The sequence below is a fragment of the Nyctereutes procyonoides genome, unplaced genomic scaffold (assembly GCF_905146905.1).
Source record: "Nyctereutes procyonoides isolate TBG_1078 unplaced genomic scaffold, NYPRO_anot_genome, whole genome shotgun sequence".
Taxonomy (NCBI): Eukaryota; Metazoa; Chordata; class Mammalia; order Carnivora; family Canidae; genus Nyctereutes; species Nyctereutes procyonoides.
The window spans coordinates 56923076-56938860 of NW_026575043.1; the positions used below are offsets into that span (position 1 = coordinate 56923076).

At 51.7% G+C, this 15785-nt stretch overlaps 1 protein-coding gene across 2 annotated transcripts in view; it reads left to right on the forward strand.

Annotated features, from left to right (window-relative positions):
* MLXIP (MLX interacting protein) overlaps nucleotides 1-13096 on the forward strand; it is a 59185-nt gene extending 46089 nt beyond the window's left edge. The window contains exons 7-17 of one of the 2 annotated variants that reach the window (XM_055322771.1): nucleotides 315-404; nucleotides 987-1078; nucleotides 2011-2659; nucleotides 3064-3185; nucleotides 3300-3453; nucleotides 4876-5000; nucleotides 5471-5572; nucleotides 5693-5820; nucleotides 6084-6207; nucleotides 7586-7715; nucleotides 8324-13096. In XM_055322771.1, coding sequence (XP_055178746.1) covers nucleotides 315-404; nucleotides 987-1078; nucleotides 2011-2659; nucleotides 3064-3185; nucleotides 3300-3453; nucleotides 4876-5000; nucleotides 5471-5572; nucleotides 5693-5820; nucleotides 6084-6207; nucleotides 7586-7715; nucleotides 8324-8445 — 1838 coding nt within the window. In that variant the 3' untranslated portion in view covers nucleotides 8446-13096. Of the gene's footprint in view, nucleotides 1-314; nucleotides 405-986; nucleotides 1079-2010; nucleotides 2660-3063; nucleotides 3186-3299; nucleotides 3454-3972; nucleotides 4311-4875; nucleotides 5001-5470; nucleotides 5573-5692; nucleotides 5821-6083; nucleotides 6208-7585; nucleotides 7716-8323 lie in introns of those variants that run through there. The other variant, XM_055322772.1, reaches the window with a different exon arrangement.
* Nucleotides 13097-15785: the final 2689 nt, after the last annotated feature.

The following is a 15785-nucleotide window of genomic DNA, read 5'->3' on the forward strand; positions in this document are numbered from 1 at the left end:
GTGAACACCTCAGGGAAGAGCCCATGACTAAGAACTGGGGATCTCTGCATAGCTGTTCACAGCTTCCTGGGAGTGTCTGTTCCCTGATCCTTATTTTACTTTTCTTATAAAAACTCTCTTTCCTGCCTTCTGAGGGTGGAGAATAGCCACAAACCCACAAGAAGGTAGAAATTCCAGCCAGCCGCCTGCATTTCTCCTTGGAAGAATCTAGAATATAAACAGGGACAGGAGAATCCATTCCACGCTTTTTATATGTTATTGCAGCATTGAGAAGGCAGAATGATTCCTCTGTCTCCCCTTTCTGATTCTTACAGCACATCTGGGAAACGCAGACATGATCCAGCCGGGGCTGATTCCTCTGCAGCCCAATCTGGACTTCATGGACACTTTTGAACCCTTCCAGGGTGAGGACAATGGGGCAGAGAGAGTGTGGCTGCCTGGATCTCCCTTTGCCCAAGATAAAGCACCAAGATGGTGCTTCCCTTCATGGAGGGAACTGTTAGAATTGGCAAGGGGGGAGGACTTAAAATTTTTCCAGAACTACCTTTTTTTTTTTTTTTTTTTTTGGTAGTAATTGCAAGGTCTGGGAAGCTTTTCTGCCACAGGGTTCTCTCTGAAGGGAATTGCCATTCTCACTCCTGTGGTCTCAGATCCTCAGGTTTGCCCAGGACCGTAAGCAGTTCTCCCTGTAGGCAGCAGAGGGCGCTGGCAGCACAGCTGCCTCCCAGCAGTGTCCTGCAGTTAGAACTGGGCTTGTAAGAGCCACAGAACGCCAGGCTTGGGAGTATTTCAGACCCCACACTAGTTGCCAACATGAGCGGTTCCAATCAGAGGGCCTCTTTCTGCAGAGTTACCTCAGGGGGGAACACCCTCTGGCCATTGCATTCCTCTGGGTAAGATGGAGTTCAGTGTCTGATTTATTTGGATCTTAATTCAAGGATGTTATGGGCACACAGAGCTCAAAAGCACCTGATGTTGTCTTTCAGACCTCTTCTCTTCCAGCCGCTCCATTTTTGGTTCCATGCTGCCTGCTCCTGTCTCAGCACCTGCACCAGATCCCAACAGCCCTCCTGCTCAGGTAGAAGGAGCTGGGGAGAGGGGGCCCAGGGCTAGGCTAATGAATAACCATACAGTCATAAGCAAAGTGCTAGGGCTTGCTAGATCTAGTGCTGCACACATAGAATGCGTAAAGAAGTTATTCTAGCCCTCCTTGAAGGCAGCCATAGATCTCTAAGAGTTGGGAGCTATCCATAAACATGTACTCTTACCTGAGGCTGCATGTAACCTGTGTGCAGTGAGCTCTGTTCTGACCAGTTAAGAGAGGATTAGCAAAGGAAAACATGAATTGCTAATAAAAAGAAGTTCCATGTATTTCTTTTACTTTTTACTTAATTAACACAAGTTGTTTATCAGGTGCTGGGGCTGCAGAACTGAGTGAGGCACAGCTCTTCACCCTTAGGGGCTCTCAGACTGACACCTGTATCCAGTTAGACACCAGAAACCTGGCCCCATCTTCTTCCATCTGGCTCTGGGAAGAATTTCTTCTATAGAGACTGAGATCCTGACAATTGATTCCTTATAGCGTTTCCCTTTTAGGAGGAGGTGACCTCTAGAAGTTGATACATGAAACTGTCCTGAGGGAACCCCACGAGCAGCTGTGCTCCAGGCTGCTTGTGCTCTGTAACACAAGATGGCCGGGTCTTTGCAGGGGGGGAACCCATGCTGGACTCTAGAAACAAGATATTCCCAGGCCAAGAGCCAACTGTGTGCAGTCATTTTGTCTGAGCTCTGTTATCATTTAGTCCCTAATGGAAACAAGACCCCCGTGGACGCCTAGAGAGATATCTCCATTCCCCCCAAATTAGCAGTAATGGGGATGGGAGCCATCGCCTCATCCCTCTATCCAAATGTTCTGCTCAGGAGCCCAATGTACATTGTTAGACTTGTGTTATGTCGTACCAGGAAGTGACAGCAAGTTGTGTGATCCATCATTTGTCCTTCCTTTCTCAGGAGACCATCCTGCCAACCAGCGCGCTCCCCACTGTGAGCCTCCCCGATAGCCTCATAGCACCTCCTGCAGCCACCACCTTGGACCCCACGGATCGGCAGGGCTGTGAACGAGCCCCGCGGCCCGGAGACCCCTTTATCCAGCCTACAGACTTCGGTCCCCCTGCACCACCCCTGAATGTCCCTCAGCCTTTCCTTCCTGTGTTCACCATGCCATTGCTGTCTCCCAGCCCTGCCCCAGCACCTACTTCTGCCCTGCCTTTAGCCCCACCCCCTGCCACTGCCTTGAGCCCCTCGGCTCCACCTACCTTCCTGCATCCGAAGTTTGCTGGCGCCAGCAAGTCACCCTCCGTCATCACACACACGGCCTCTGCCACCCTCACCCATGATGCGTCTGCCACCACCTTCAGCCAGAGCCAGGGCCTTGTCATCACAACCCACCACCCCACACCCTCGGTGTCCCCCTGTGGCCTGGCACTGCCTCCAGCTACCCGGCCGCCAACTGCTGGGCCTCCCCAACCCTGTTTAACTTTTGTGCACCCCAAGCCTGTCTCTTTGACTGGGGGAAGGCCCAAGCAGCCCCCCAAAATAGTGCCTGCTCCCAAACCAGAGTCTGTGTCCGTGGTATTGAAGAATGCTTGCATCGCCCCAGGTGAGTCAGGTGGAGGGAAGCCAGAATCTAGTCTTCCCTTCCCGAGGGATATTTCCCTGTCTCCAAGGCTTGTAGACTTATGACACACATATTGTTATGAAACAAAAGTGTTCCAGTTTACTACATGTGTGTGATCTAGTCTATTGTCTACTCTGTACTGTTCTTTTAAAGTTAGTCTCGTCCCAGTTTGAAAAAGCATGATCTGGGTGATATCTTTCCTGGGTCTGTAATCTGTCCCCTTCAAGGAGAAGTTGCAAAACGAATGTCAGGTATCCCAGTGGTTTTGTCTTTCTGTGCCCTGTGGTAAGGAAGGCAATGTCTTAACAGCAGGAGAGGGGTCAATGCTGCTTCTGGGGTGCCCCACAGCTTGGGGGGGCCTCACTCTCACCTTCTTGTTCTGGTAGCTGCCTTTTCAGGACAACCACAAGCAGTGATTATGACATCAGGCCCTCTGAAGAGAGAAGGGATGTTGGCTTCTACTGTGTCCCAGTCCAATATGGTCCTCACGCCTACTGCCATTGCCCGGGTGAGGGGTCCCTGGACAGACGCTCAGCATCCTTACCACCCCAGCATGGCCCTACTCTTGGATGGTCTTCACCTGACATGATCGGGGTGACCTCTCTCTTCTGTGTTACCTCAGGGTCCTGGAGTCACGGAGTTCCACAGTGGCATCCTGGTGACAGACCTTGGCCACACCACGAGCAGCCAACCTGCCCCTGTCTCTCGGCTCTTCTCTCCAAGCACGGTGCAAGACTCCCTGGTGAAGGGCGAGCAGGTCCCTGCCACGGGTTCTAGTGAGTGCGCACTCCAGTCGGAATGGTTGGGACTTGATGAGTGAAACGAGCATGCCCACACCTGGATCAGGGAGATGGCTCATGAGGTTCCCCAGGATTGAGGCTGGACTTACAGAATGTGCAGTCAGGTCTTATAAACCTGCTTGCAGTGCTCAGCATAGTACCAGGTCATTTACAGTAGCAGAAAAGTGGCAAGCATGTGCATGGCAGACAACTAGAGTGCATGGGGAACACCCCTCTGCCCTCCTTCAGAAAGGCCTGGCTCTGAGCTGCCAGTTCTGATCCAGAAAACGGAAGCCACCCAGGCATATCTTCACATCAGTGTGGTCATCCCTTAGCTTTCAAGCACCTTGCATCTCTTGAGCCCATTTCCACACCATGCGCCGTCCATTGGCAGGACGGTTGAGGGAGAACTGATTTTGCCCAGTGAAGAGCCACAAAACCAGGGATAAATGATTTGCTTGAGGCTGTGCCCATGGTGGTGGGGGTAGAACCAGAACCCAGGCTTCCTTCTTTCAGATGCCACATCGGTGAGGGAGACCAAAGATGCCTTTTTGTCTCAAGTAAACCAGAGCATGGCTTCTCCTGGAGCTCTATGTAAACAGTTGTCCTCCCTAAACAGTCCAGGAGACCGGAGGAGGAAAAGTCTCTGCCTACAGAGATCAGAGAGTAGAGAGACTTTGGTCAAGGAGGGTTGGATGAATAAGGCCACCAGTCTGGAAAGCTAAAGACAAAGACTAGTTACAAGTCATGCCTTTACAGTGATGTAAGTTAGGCCTCAGGTACCATAGCATTACCCTGTCTGCCGAGCTGCAGAACCCTGGGCATTGGAGCCAAATAGGGAAGCTGAGAGAATGGAGAGGGGTTGGGGGGCAATGGCCAGTGCCACAGAAAGGTATGCGCTGGGGCACTCTGGGGAGGCATGCATGGTGGCCCCGGGGGGCTCGGGGGCTCCTGAGAGATGCCAATGACCAGGGCATGGCTGGTGTGGCAGTGGGTGAGATTGAAAATACAAGAGAACAGATATGTAGAGTTGAAAGAATAAAATAAGCAGGTATGGTAAGAAGTAGAGCCTTAATGAAGTTGTAGAAACCGCAGGCGGCCTCCAGCTGGCTTGTTAGGCTGGGTGAGTAGTCAGGCCTCTTCTCAAAACTCTCCATGTCCCCAAAAACATGTGGCTGGCCAAGCTCAGGCCCTGTTCCTACCCCATGTCCTGCCAGCCTTCTCCAGGTCTTATCCACACCTAATAGAGCCCTCCTTGGGATGTCAGCAAGGGTTTCTCCAGTTTTTGCTCTGGGGTCACTGTGGGAGGTTTCAGATGGGTTTCTAGGGTTTGGGATGTGCAGGGCTTCCTTCCTGGGTGAGCACTGTCTCAGCTGCTGCAGCCAGCCATATCCTAAGAGGAGTCTCTGTTCTTCACAGGTCGAGATTGCCCAAACTCAGGGCAGGCCTCTCCATGTGCTTCTGAGCAGAGCCCCAGTCCCCAGTCGCCCCAGAATAACTGCTCAGGGAAATCTGCAGACCCCAAAAATGTGGCTGCTTTAAAGGTATCACAGGTCTCTCTTGGGTCTTGATTTCCTTGGAGAGATGGGCAGAGGGGCAAGGAATCAAGGGACCATCAGGGCAGCTGGTATTCCATAGCATCAGGAGCCTGGATGTTTGCTGCTTATCTGGAGATTAGGTTGGGTCTTCCTATTCCTCCACCTCCTGGCTGGCCCTGAGCCCCAGAACTAGCACCGATCCCATGAACCCATCAAACCCTGGAGCCAGCGGGAGACAGCGGCTGGAAGAACCAGCTTGGGAAGAGGGAGGTGAGGGTGGCTGGGAAGTGCTGATCAGCAGCAGAGGCTACGGCCCCCGAGGGGCTCCATTCTGCAGGCAGGGTTTTCTAGCATCCCTGCCCTGGTTCCTCCTCTGTCGCCCCTCCTTCCACTTACTCCCTAGCTGCAGGTTGGGAGGGCAGGGAGTGGCACTGCAGTGCACCCTGTGTCACAATGACGAGTCGATTCCCCAACAGAACCGGCAGATGAAGCATATTTCCGCTGAGCAGAAAAGGCGCTTCAACATCAAGATGGGCTTTGACACCCTCAACAGTTTGATTTCTAATAATTCCAAGCTGGTGAGTGATGCTTGGGGGGTAGGGGTGGGGGTTGTGTTCCTGTATCGGCCTTGGTACCAGGTGGACAGGCGGGGGTCACTGTGGCTGTCATGGCTCTAACCCACGCTGTCCCTCTTACAGACCAGCCATGCCATCACACTGCAGAAGACCGTGGAATACATCACCAAGCTGCAGCAGGAACGGAGCCAGATGCAGGAGGAAGCCCGGCGACTGCGGGAGGAGATTGAGGAGCTCAACGCCACCATCATGTGAGGCTGGCAGTGTGGGGCCGAGCGCTGGTGCCTCATCCTCCCATGTGTGTGTCACAGAGGCAGGGGGGTCCTTTGTGGCCTTGTCACCAATAGCCACCTCTCTGTTGTAGCACTTTGAGCTTTTGTCATCCTCCTCCTTCTGAGGCCTTCTCCTCTTTGCCTCGGTGGCCCACTCTGCTGGCCCTGTGCACTCGGTGCCCCAGGGTCCAGCTTCACTGTCAGCCACTCTGAGTTTCCTCTGATTCTTCCTGTTGTTCCAGCTCCTGCCAGCAGTTGCTCCCTGCCACGGGAGTCCCTGTCACCCGGCACCAGTTTGATCACATGAGAGACATGTTTGATGAGTATGTGAAGAGCCGGACCCTACAGAATTGGAAGTTTTGGATCGTATCTTTGGGTTCTCTTTGCTTCTCCCATCCCTCAAGCTGTGCACTGAAACAACAGACACTGACACCCTAATTGCTTTAGAAAAATTCTATATAAATGGTTGTCATTGAGTTTATCAAACAGGCAGTACTGGTTTGCCTCGGTGGAGAGGCCCAGCCTGGCCCAGTGTGAAGTGGGCTGTTGTTGGTGACCATCCAGGCTTGGGGCTTCCCGGGAGGCAGAACAGGCCAGTTTTGCTCTCTGCGTGCTTGGGAAATAAAGATGCTTTTTTGCAAGGTGCTAAAGCCACCTGCAGAGGCAGTCCTGGAGGAGGGAGGTAGGATCTAATCCAACATATCCTGGCAGTCATCTCAGGCCTTGCAACAACAGGGAGGCTGAGTACCACCCGGTGGGATAGATAAGAAACCAAGACTCATAAATGACTAAGTGGCAGAGTCAGGATTTGAAACCAGCTCTCTGCAGGCTGTTGTCTGCGTTTAGGCCCCATGGTCTGGATACTGTCCTGAGGCACTTCGACCTGAGCGCCAGAGTCTGTCCCTGGGGCCAAGGCCCACAAGTGCTCAGCTTTCCAGATGTTAGCAGGACCCCTGTGGGGGACAGCTCCTGCCTCATCAGTCCACTTCCAGCTACCTCTCTGCCTCAGATAATCTGCACACATGATGGATGGGCCTTATGTCTTCACCATGTTGCTAGCCATTGAGGAGCAGAGGATTTTATCCGTTTGCACTCTAGTGACTGGTTTTGGAGAGCGAGATGACCAGATACCATCTCTATTTCCTCTGCTTTGCCTGGCTTACTCATCTTGGCTCTGGCCCTTATCATTGATGGAGCTGGGTGGCCGCTGGGATGATTCAGGACCTCTTTGGTAAAATGGCATAGTCCTCATCATCCTCAGCTTGGGAGACCATGGGCATGAGTGTGGCTGAGATTAAAGAGAAAATGGACCTCATGACTCTGCAGAGTTGATTGCCCAGGATGGTCTGAGAGACCTGCACAGAATGTGACTAAGCCAGCACACGTTTATCACAAAGGACAGACTTCATTCATCTCTAGACAGATAGTTTCCACCTTTTAGTTGGCCATGGGCCTCTGTTGTTCTTGCCAGTATATATACAGACTGTTGACTTTCATGTAATTATTCTTGGACCTGTTCCACACCAAGGAGACTTCTCTGTCCTTGTCTCTGGCAAGGGTACACGAGGGTGCGTCTTACCTAGATTGTGCTCTTTCATCAACTATACACAGTTACTTGGTTGTCCTAGGGCAGGTCAGTCACAGGCAAGCCTGTAACTGGACTGTGTTCTCCCCACCCTTGGTTACGTGTTTGCTGGCCTGCCTCCTTGCTTCTTGCCTTTTCTTTAACCCACGTGCCATACAGTTCAGTATCATCATCAAGCCGCTGTTTGAGTCCTTCAAGGGGATGGTGTCCACCAGCAGCCTGGGAGAACTGCACCGGACGGCGCTGTCCTGGCTGGACCAGCACTGCTCCCTGCCTGTCCTCAGGCCAAGTGAGTTAGAGTCTGCACGGGGCCATGGGGACTTGCCAGATCCTTTAGGATGGTCCCAGAGGGGGGAGGGCCTGTGCAGGTAGACTGCAGGCAGCCACGTCAGCAGTGCGGGGAGCACGAGGATAATGCTGAGGAGGAAGTGCCAACTGCAGGATAGGGCACATCCCCTAGCACCTCCTTCGCTTCCTATCATCCCTGTGTGTCAGTGTGCTCAGGTCCAGCTGGCGTTTATTGAGCACCTCCTATTCACCAGGCCTTGTCTCAGGTGCTTTCAGATATGCTTTCTCATTTAATTCTTACAACTAACAAGGCTCTGCACATACATCGAGGTTATAGAGATGTCACATTAAAACAAGTGGGAAAACAGGAACAGCTTGGGATTCTCTGCCTGTCTGCAGGAGAGGAGACAGGGTTTGGAGATATATCCTAGGGGCAGAGAGGCTTTAGTGGTATCTGTCCCTTGGTTGAGCTCAGTGCCTCTCCTGCTTTGGTGGGCATGGGAATTACCACACGGGTTGTATGTATAAGACCATTTGTGCTGCCCATTGTGGGACTGGAAGCTGCCGTGCTTGCCTCTGTCCCTGGGCTGACCTCCCCCTTTCTTCCAGCGGTGCTGAACACCCTCCGGCACCTGAGCACGACCACCTCCGTTCTGACAGACCCATCCCAGCTGCCAGAGCAGGCGGCAGAGGCTGTCACCAGAATTGGCAAGAGATCTGGGGAGTCCTAGCAGCGCCTAGCGGGCACAAGGCTGCACAAGATGCCGTGGAGGCTCTTCCTTGCCTGCGGAGAGGATGCTGCACCCCACGCCTCTCCTGATGCAGAGCTCAGGGCTCCCCTCCAACTCCACTGGCCCACTGGGCCACTCAGAACACTGCACTCAGGTCTGCAGCAGGTTCGGGTCCTGCCAACAGCAATAGCCCATCTTTGGGAACCCCTTGCTGTGAACTCTTACTCAGCGACCTCAGTGGTGACCTCCCTCCCCTGCCCTCGGGCAGCCCAAAGTCCTGTCCTGCTGGCAGTCTGCCAGGCCTTTGGTGCCTGTGCAGGGAGTAGGTGGGACAGAGGGGCAGGGCCTGCTCCCGTGAGATGGTTCTGTTCTCAGACTCATGGATGCTCGCTCCTGTTACCCTCCAGGCACTCGGATGGCCCTGAGTGATTCCCTGTGCCACTCTGACTCACCCGTGGGGCAGGTGGAAGGCATCCTTCTTCCTCCCTCAGACTCTGACCTTGTAAGTAGGTTTGAATGGCTGCTCAGGCTTGCACACGGTAGGCTGCTCCCACCACACAGGCCGCCAGGGAACCCCAGAAGCTGCGTGCAAAAGCAGTAGATGTGAATGCACTCGGGACAAGAAGGAAAGCACAAGCAATGCAAAGCTGCTGCTCTGGCTCGGAAGCCCCTCGGGCAGCGCTGCGGGCTGGTGTCACTTCATTCTGGCTGGTGTGGCAGCAGCCATGTGTTGGTGACTTGAGAACCATGGCAAGGACTCCGGCGGGGCCTCATTGGGCACCACCTCACAGCATGGCCCTTGTTCACCTGCTTCTAAGCTGCAACCTCGGATGAGCCAGCAGTGTTCAGTGGACGCTCATAGCCCTCAGGGTGTAGCATTTGAAAGGCCAGACTCCACGGCACCGCCATTGGCCTGTCATCTTGTCTGGATTGTTCAGCCAGGAGCCCCAAACCATAACAGTTCTTGGACCAAAGATGTCACCACACCCAAAGTCTGTCCTGTGTTGTGTTTCAAAGAAGAAGTTTTTGACAGGCAGAACTTTGAGGCAACCAGCCTCAGAGCTGTCTAGGCATCTCCCAGATCAGATAGTGAAGAATTACACTCTTATTGATCAAGGCGGGGGGATATCTGAAGGCAGTGGCCTACTTCTGAATGTGGGAGTTGCATTTGGAATGTCCAGGCCCATCCTCTTGCTGTATCTGCAGGAAGGAGCTGCAGATGGAAGGGCGGGCGCTCTCTCTAACACTCAGGTAGACCAGCCAAGGGTACCTCCTCGTTGAAAGAATGTGCTTTTAACGTCCTGCTGTGAAGTTCAGAGGGTCAGTGGTCTTTCATTCAACCTCTGTCCTCCCTGCCAGAGATGGAGCCTGGGCAGTGCTAAGCAGGCCAGAAATCCTGGGTAGGGTCTGTGGGGGGCACTGAGGGCTACCTCCTGGAGTGTGGATGCATTCAGAGGCTCCCACTGGTTCCTGGAGGCCCTGCTGAAGATGCTCAGGGGCAGCCAGCCCTGCGTCAGCCCCAGCTGATGGAAGATGGAAGGGGTGTCCGCTCCCTGCCTCTGGATGTGCCACCATCTCTGCTGCAGGTCACCGACCAGTCACCTATTCCCTTGTCTGTGCTTCAGCCCAGTCCAAGAGCAGCTTGGCGGCATCCCTCAGCCTCTCCAGAAAATGTGTTTACAGGCCTCCCACATCACTTCCCTGAGGGGTAAGCACAAGACAAGGCTGGGCCGATCCTTCACGTCTACTGGGAAGTGGTAAGAGAACTCATCCTTCACCCCAGGATAAATACGAAGTCGCCCTTCAAAAGGGGAAACACCACCATGGTAAGAACTCACGAGGATCAAAAGGAAAGACACAAGATGTCCCCAGCTACGAGGGTTCATGGAGGGCCATGAGCTTGGTCCCTTCCCCAGTTCCTGTGCCTTTGTAAACCATGCAAATGGCCGTAGTGCTCGGCCCAGCAAGACCTCTCCTAAATTAGCAGCCTTCTCCCTACCCCGTGATCAGCATGGGGATTTTTTTTTTTTTTTTTTTAACTCCGTGGGATATAAAATTGGCCTCTTGCTTCTTCGGCCTACCTCTCCTTCTCTTCCTTTTGCTGAATTAATGTTCATGATTTTGTTAAATATTTAAGGCTGTTAGGTCATGTAAGACATGAAGGGTGTGTGTGTGTGTGTGTGTGTGTGTGTGTGTGTGTGTGTGTGTGTGTCCTAGCAGACTGTTAACTAGATGCATGTTTTTGTTTTGAGACATTTACTTAAATCCATTTCTCTTGGTGCTCACAATTACCATGGCGATAGAGCCACAAAGCTGTATCTCTTACCACAAACATGATTGTTTCTTGTCCCAGAATCATTTCTATGTTGGAATCTTGCCTGATGAACCTGGCCAGACATAGGGGCACAGCTGGGGTGCTAGGACAGCGAGACCACTCTGCCAGAGGCCTCAAGCGCATGCTGATCGCAGGGCTGTGCTCTGTTTACACTCCTCACCCCTGCCACTGCCTCTGCTCCCATAAAAGAAACTTTAAAATGCTGACACTTTGGAGAATAAAAAAAAATCAATCTGAAAAGGGGGAAAAAAAAAAGCCTGTCTGGGACATAAATCTGAAAAGCATTTCTATGAAATCTTTCTGTGCCATCAGCTTCCTTTGAACTACTACCTGCTCTTTCACGATGAGTGGGAAATGTAGGGACAGGGCAGGTGCCACCATGGGGCTTTTTGAAAGTTGGTGTGGCCCATCCCTCGTATCTCAGGCAGGTGACACCAGCAGTCACTCCCTGCCCATGCCTCCTGGCTACTATCCAGCAGATTTTCTCACATGAGCAGCAGACCCAATGTCAGAAGTTAGCGTTAATGAGGTGCTAACGGGTGTCACTGGCTTTCTGTCAAGAGGAAGGGCTGGAGGGCAGGGAACTACCAGCTCTGCCCTGTTCCTGGAGCCTCCGCAGGAGGAGAGGTCGTCAGTGGTTGACCATGTGTCCTTGGGGATCCAGCTTCATCTGCTTCCTGTCCTTGTGATCTGACCCCTTCTCCCCTTGCTAGAGGTTGGGCCTGAAAGTTTTTCTGCTCTGGCCGACAGAAATAAAAACTTTGACTCTGAACGAGCATGGCACCCCAGGGTGATGCCAATCACTTTTGTCTCACCCTGGGTGGAGGAGTGTAGTGACAAGTGACCTGAGAACAAGAGGAATGAGGAGCAGGTTCGTTTCCAGGATTACACGCTATCACAGTCTAGCTGAAGCACTCATTGGCGTGGTGCGGGGCTGTCCTCTGTGGTCTCTGCCCCACTGCCCAGGACCCCCCCCCCCCCCCCACCGGGTGCAAGCTGGCCTACTCTCTTCTCTCTCTGGTGGAAAGTTGTCTTTCCCTAGAGATGCCCTGGTTCCCATTATGCACTTTGCCAGTGATGAAGCCTACCCACTGCTCATGGGAACTTAGCTTTCCCAAGTGTTCCCGAGGTCATGGTCTCACTGGGAAAGAGAGATGGGAGGCCCTGGTGTGAGCAGCATGGCAGCCGTGGGTCAGAGTCTTTGCTCCTTGCCCTGATACCTCCTATGTTGAGGATTTTCACATCTGAGCATGGACAAGGGGAGAAGAGGGTTGAAGGTAGAAGAGCTTGGAAGCTCAACACCTGTTTGTAACATTCAGTAGTGTCCTTGGCCTTGACCCTCTCGGATCAGAGGGGCTGCAGGAGCTAGGAGAAACCTTAGGTCCTACTGTGTACCGCCACAACTGCCCCATTTTCTTTCCCTTCTGAGGATTTGTCTCTCCTGGCTCCTCATGCAGGGGGCTGTTTCCTCATCGGGGTTTGCGAAAATCAGCCTTTGAGAAAGAAAAGGGAACTTTTCATGTTGAACGTTGGCTTTGATTCTGTGTGTGTTGCGTGTGTGTGTGTGTGCGTGTGTGCGTATGTGCAAGTGCTTGCACAAGCCCACCTGTGTGCGTTTACTTAATGGAATTTTATTTTTGTGAAATTCCTTCCCAATTATGTAGCAGAATTCATCTCCATCTCCTGGTCAAAGTTTTGGTTTCATAGTCAACCCTGGGTGTCACTTATTTGAAGAATTCTCTTCTGGGTTTCTAAATAAAGGTGTGCTCCTCTCGAGGCTTGAGACTGAGGAGGGTTTGGGAGAAATGGATACATTTCCATGGAGTTTGCCCTGCAGCTAAAGGGCATGGAGGGCTCGGCCTGGGGAGACATGACTGCCAGGCTGTGTTTCACGCGAGGGAGCTTGAGTGCCGCCTCTCCCCCACAGCACCCCGCTCTTTCCACACCCCAGTCTCTTAGCCCACAAAAGGGAACCTTGTTCATCTACTTATTTTGTAACATCACAACTGAGCCACCACGTCCTCCTTTTCCAGGTTCCAGTTCATTGTGTAAATGGTTTGTTTTTTCTGTGGTGAGCTTTGGTGATTGTGTCAGGGCTCTTTTAGGAGACGGTTTCCCCTCGTGGTATGAACAACAAAACCCGAGGAGAGCCTTGTCAGTTGGGGGTTCCCTCAGGCCTGCGCCGTCCAGAACACCACCCTTCATGCTCTGCTGCTGAGAAGCCCATTTCCACCAGCTGTATTCAACACTACAATGCAGTTTTAAAACTATATTTGCATCCGAGACAATAAAAAGCTGTATTTTTTTTGAAAAGCCTGTGATGTGTGATCTTAAATGCTACCCTCTTGGACTGTAGAAATGATGATATGGGGAGATGGGAACAAAATGATGCTTAGACTGGCTGACTCATTCAAACCTTGGGGGGTGGGTTCAGCCTGGATTGAGGGCCTTAGCGGTGAGGAGAGAGGCCCAAGGTGAATAGGGGGTTTTAAAGAATGACTGCTGGAAGGGCCCATGACTAAAGCCCAAAATCGCCGCTTCTCATGGTGAACTCACCAGGGGCTGGAGCTCCAGGCCTTTCTCAGGTGGACAGAGTTCAGTGGTGCTTGTACAGACTGCCTGTGTCCTCATCTGGAACCCGGGCAAATGGTACCTACCCTGCGCCCTTGAACCAAGGTGGTCATGAGGTTCACGTAAAATTATGTCAGGGTGCCCAGTAACCCCTGAAACACTGTATTTAGAAGGTGTGGGTTATCATCAGTATGGCTAACACTGGCTGCTGAAAGTGTCCTAAGTCATGGTGATGATCCTGGAGGCCATGGTCTCCCTGCTAACCGTTGATCCAAAACTATAGGAAAATGTAGGGAAGTTGACCAGCAAAGATGCTCTTTGTTGTGCTGAGAAGATTTTGATGATCTCTGTTTGATTTAGAAGTTTCTATCTTTTCATACAATCTTTCTACCCTCCCCCTCCTCATCCTTGTGCTTGGGAGATGACCCAGTAAGCTGAGTCATGCTACTTCTTGCAGATGGCCTGGCCCCTGTATGGAGCTGCTGGCTTCTTTCACCAAACAACTGCCCAGATCCAGATCTCTGACTAAAATGCCGTGGGCTGATACACAGGCTCTTGTCTGATCAAACCCAACACCTCCCCCAAAGAAAAAAGCCTTAATGACACAAAGCAAGATTATGGGTCTTGAGAACAGGAGGCCCTGGAAAGAAGCGAGTGATTCACAGACTCCTCTGGCTGAAGAAACTTGATTTTCATTGACCATTGTCTGCTTTACTCTCTTTAAGTTTTTGAACCCAGCTCTGTGTTATGTATGGAATCTTAAAAGATGCTTGGGACATAATTCAGAGAAGAGGGTTGAGTTTGGATAGGCTGGGAGCGGGGAAGGCAGAGCAGAGGGAGTGAGACCAGTGCACTGGAGACTGTCCATCCACTTTAGGCTCTGGGCTCCACAGGGACATGCACACCCCTAGATAGTTCTCAACCCAGCAGTATGGCTATTCCTGTTTCATAGAGGAAGAAATCAACGTGGTTTTCAAAGTATCAAGGCCATACGGGTCAGGAAAGGCTAAAGGATCATTTTGTTGTTTTTTTTACTTTGTTTTTTAAAGAATTTTTTTTTTAAATTTATTTATTTATGATAGTCACAGAGAGAGAGAGAGAGAGGCAGAGACACAGGCAGAGGGAGAAGCAGGCTCCATGCACCGGGAGCCCGACGTGGGATTCGATCCCGGATCTCCAGGATCGCGCCCTGGGCCAAAGGCAGGCGCGAAACCGCTGCGCCACCCAGGGATCCCCTGTTTTTTTTACTTTGTAAATGGCATCTCCATCCACCATATCATGAGGATTATTCTTGATCTGCCCTCCTCCTCCTCCCCTCCCCCACCTCTCAAACCCAAATCTAGTCAAGTTCATCTTCTAAATCTCTTTCAAATACAGCATCCACTTCTCTCCATCACCACTGCTGTCATCAAATCCAAGTCGCCATTATTATCCAACCAGTTCATATAATGTCCCCCCTCACTCTTGTCTTGTGGTATCTGGTGTGCTGTCAGGGCCAAGCCCTAGGGTCAGTTTCCCCTGCCCTCTTGTCCATCTGGCCCCTATTTCCCAATCTCATTTTTGCTCTTTTCCATTCTTTGAACATACCATGTTTTGCTGTGGACTGTTTCACTCTTAAGGTCTTTCCTCTGCCCAAGCCTCTCACTGTCTCCCACCTGGCTCACATTCTTTCTTCCAGTCCCAATCTTTGGACCTCAGTTCAAAAACCAACCCTCACATCCTCTTCCCCACCGCCCCACTCGATGTAATGCACAGGCGCACGCACACACATGCACAGTCAGGCCTCAGAGCACTGCGTTTACTCAGGACACCTGTCACGTTTGTCATTGTCCTTGTCCTTTGTCTTCCCTGCCAGGTACCGAAGACTGTCAGGACAAGGATATGGTGCTGATGGTCACTGCTATGCCCACCACAGAACTGGCACACAGCAGGTGCACAGGTAACCTGCTGAATGAGCCCTCAGCACATACCATTCCAGCAGCCCAGCTGCCCCTTCCTCATGTCTGTGTCAGAGAGGTAGGGTATGGAGACCCGTGATAAGAATTCAGGAGAGGGGAAGTGGCAACTAGCAGGTACAGGTGTCAAGCTGACACTGACGTAGATGTTGAACAAAGTGAAAGGTTGATCCCAAGATTACATGTTTAATATAAAACATCAAATCTAGTGATTTAGGTTGTAGATAGAACAATCTCTAACTGGCACCTAAAAGCATTTCATCTTGGCTGTGGACTTGATTATTCTCTAGAACACAGTTTACCTTTTTTATATGTCAAGATCTGAATTTAGCCTTGTGTAGAATGGCATGATTGCACTTGTCCTAAATTTCAGTTAAGTGTGCCTTTTACCTTTTTATTTCAGAAAATCTCCAACACACACAGAAGTAGAGGGGATGGTACAAGGAACCCCCACTTACCCATCATCTGCTTTAACAACT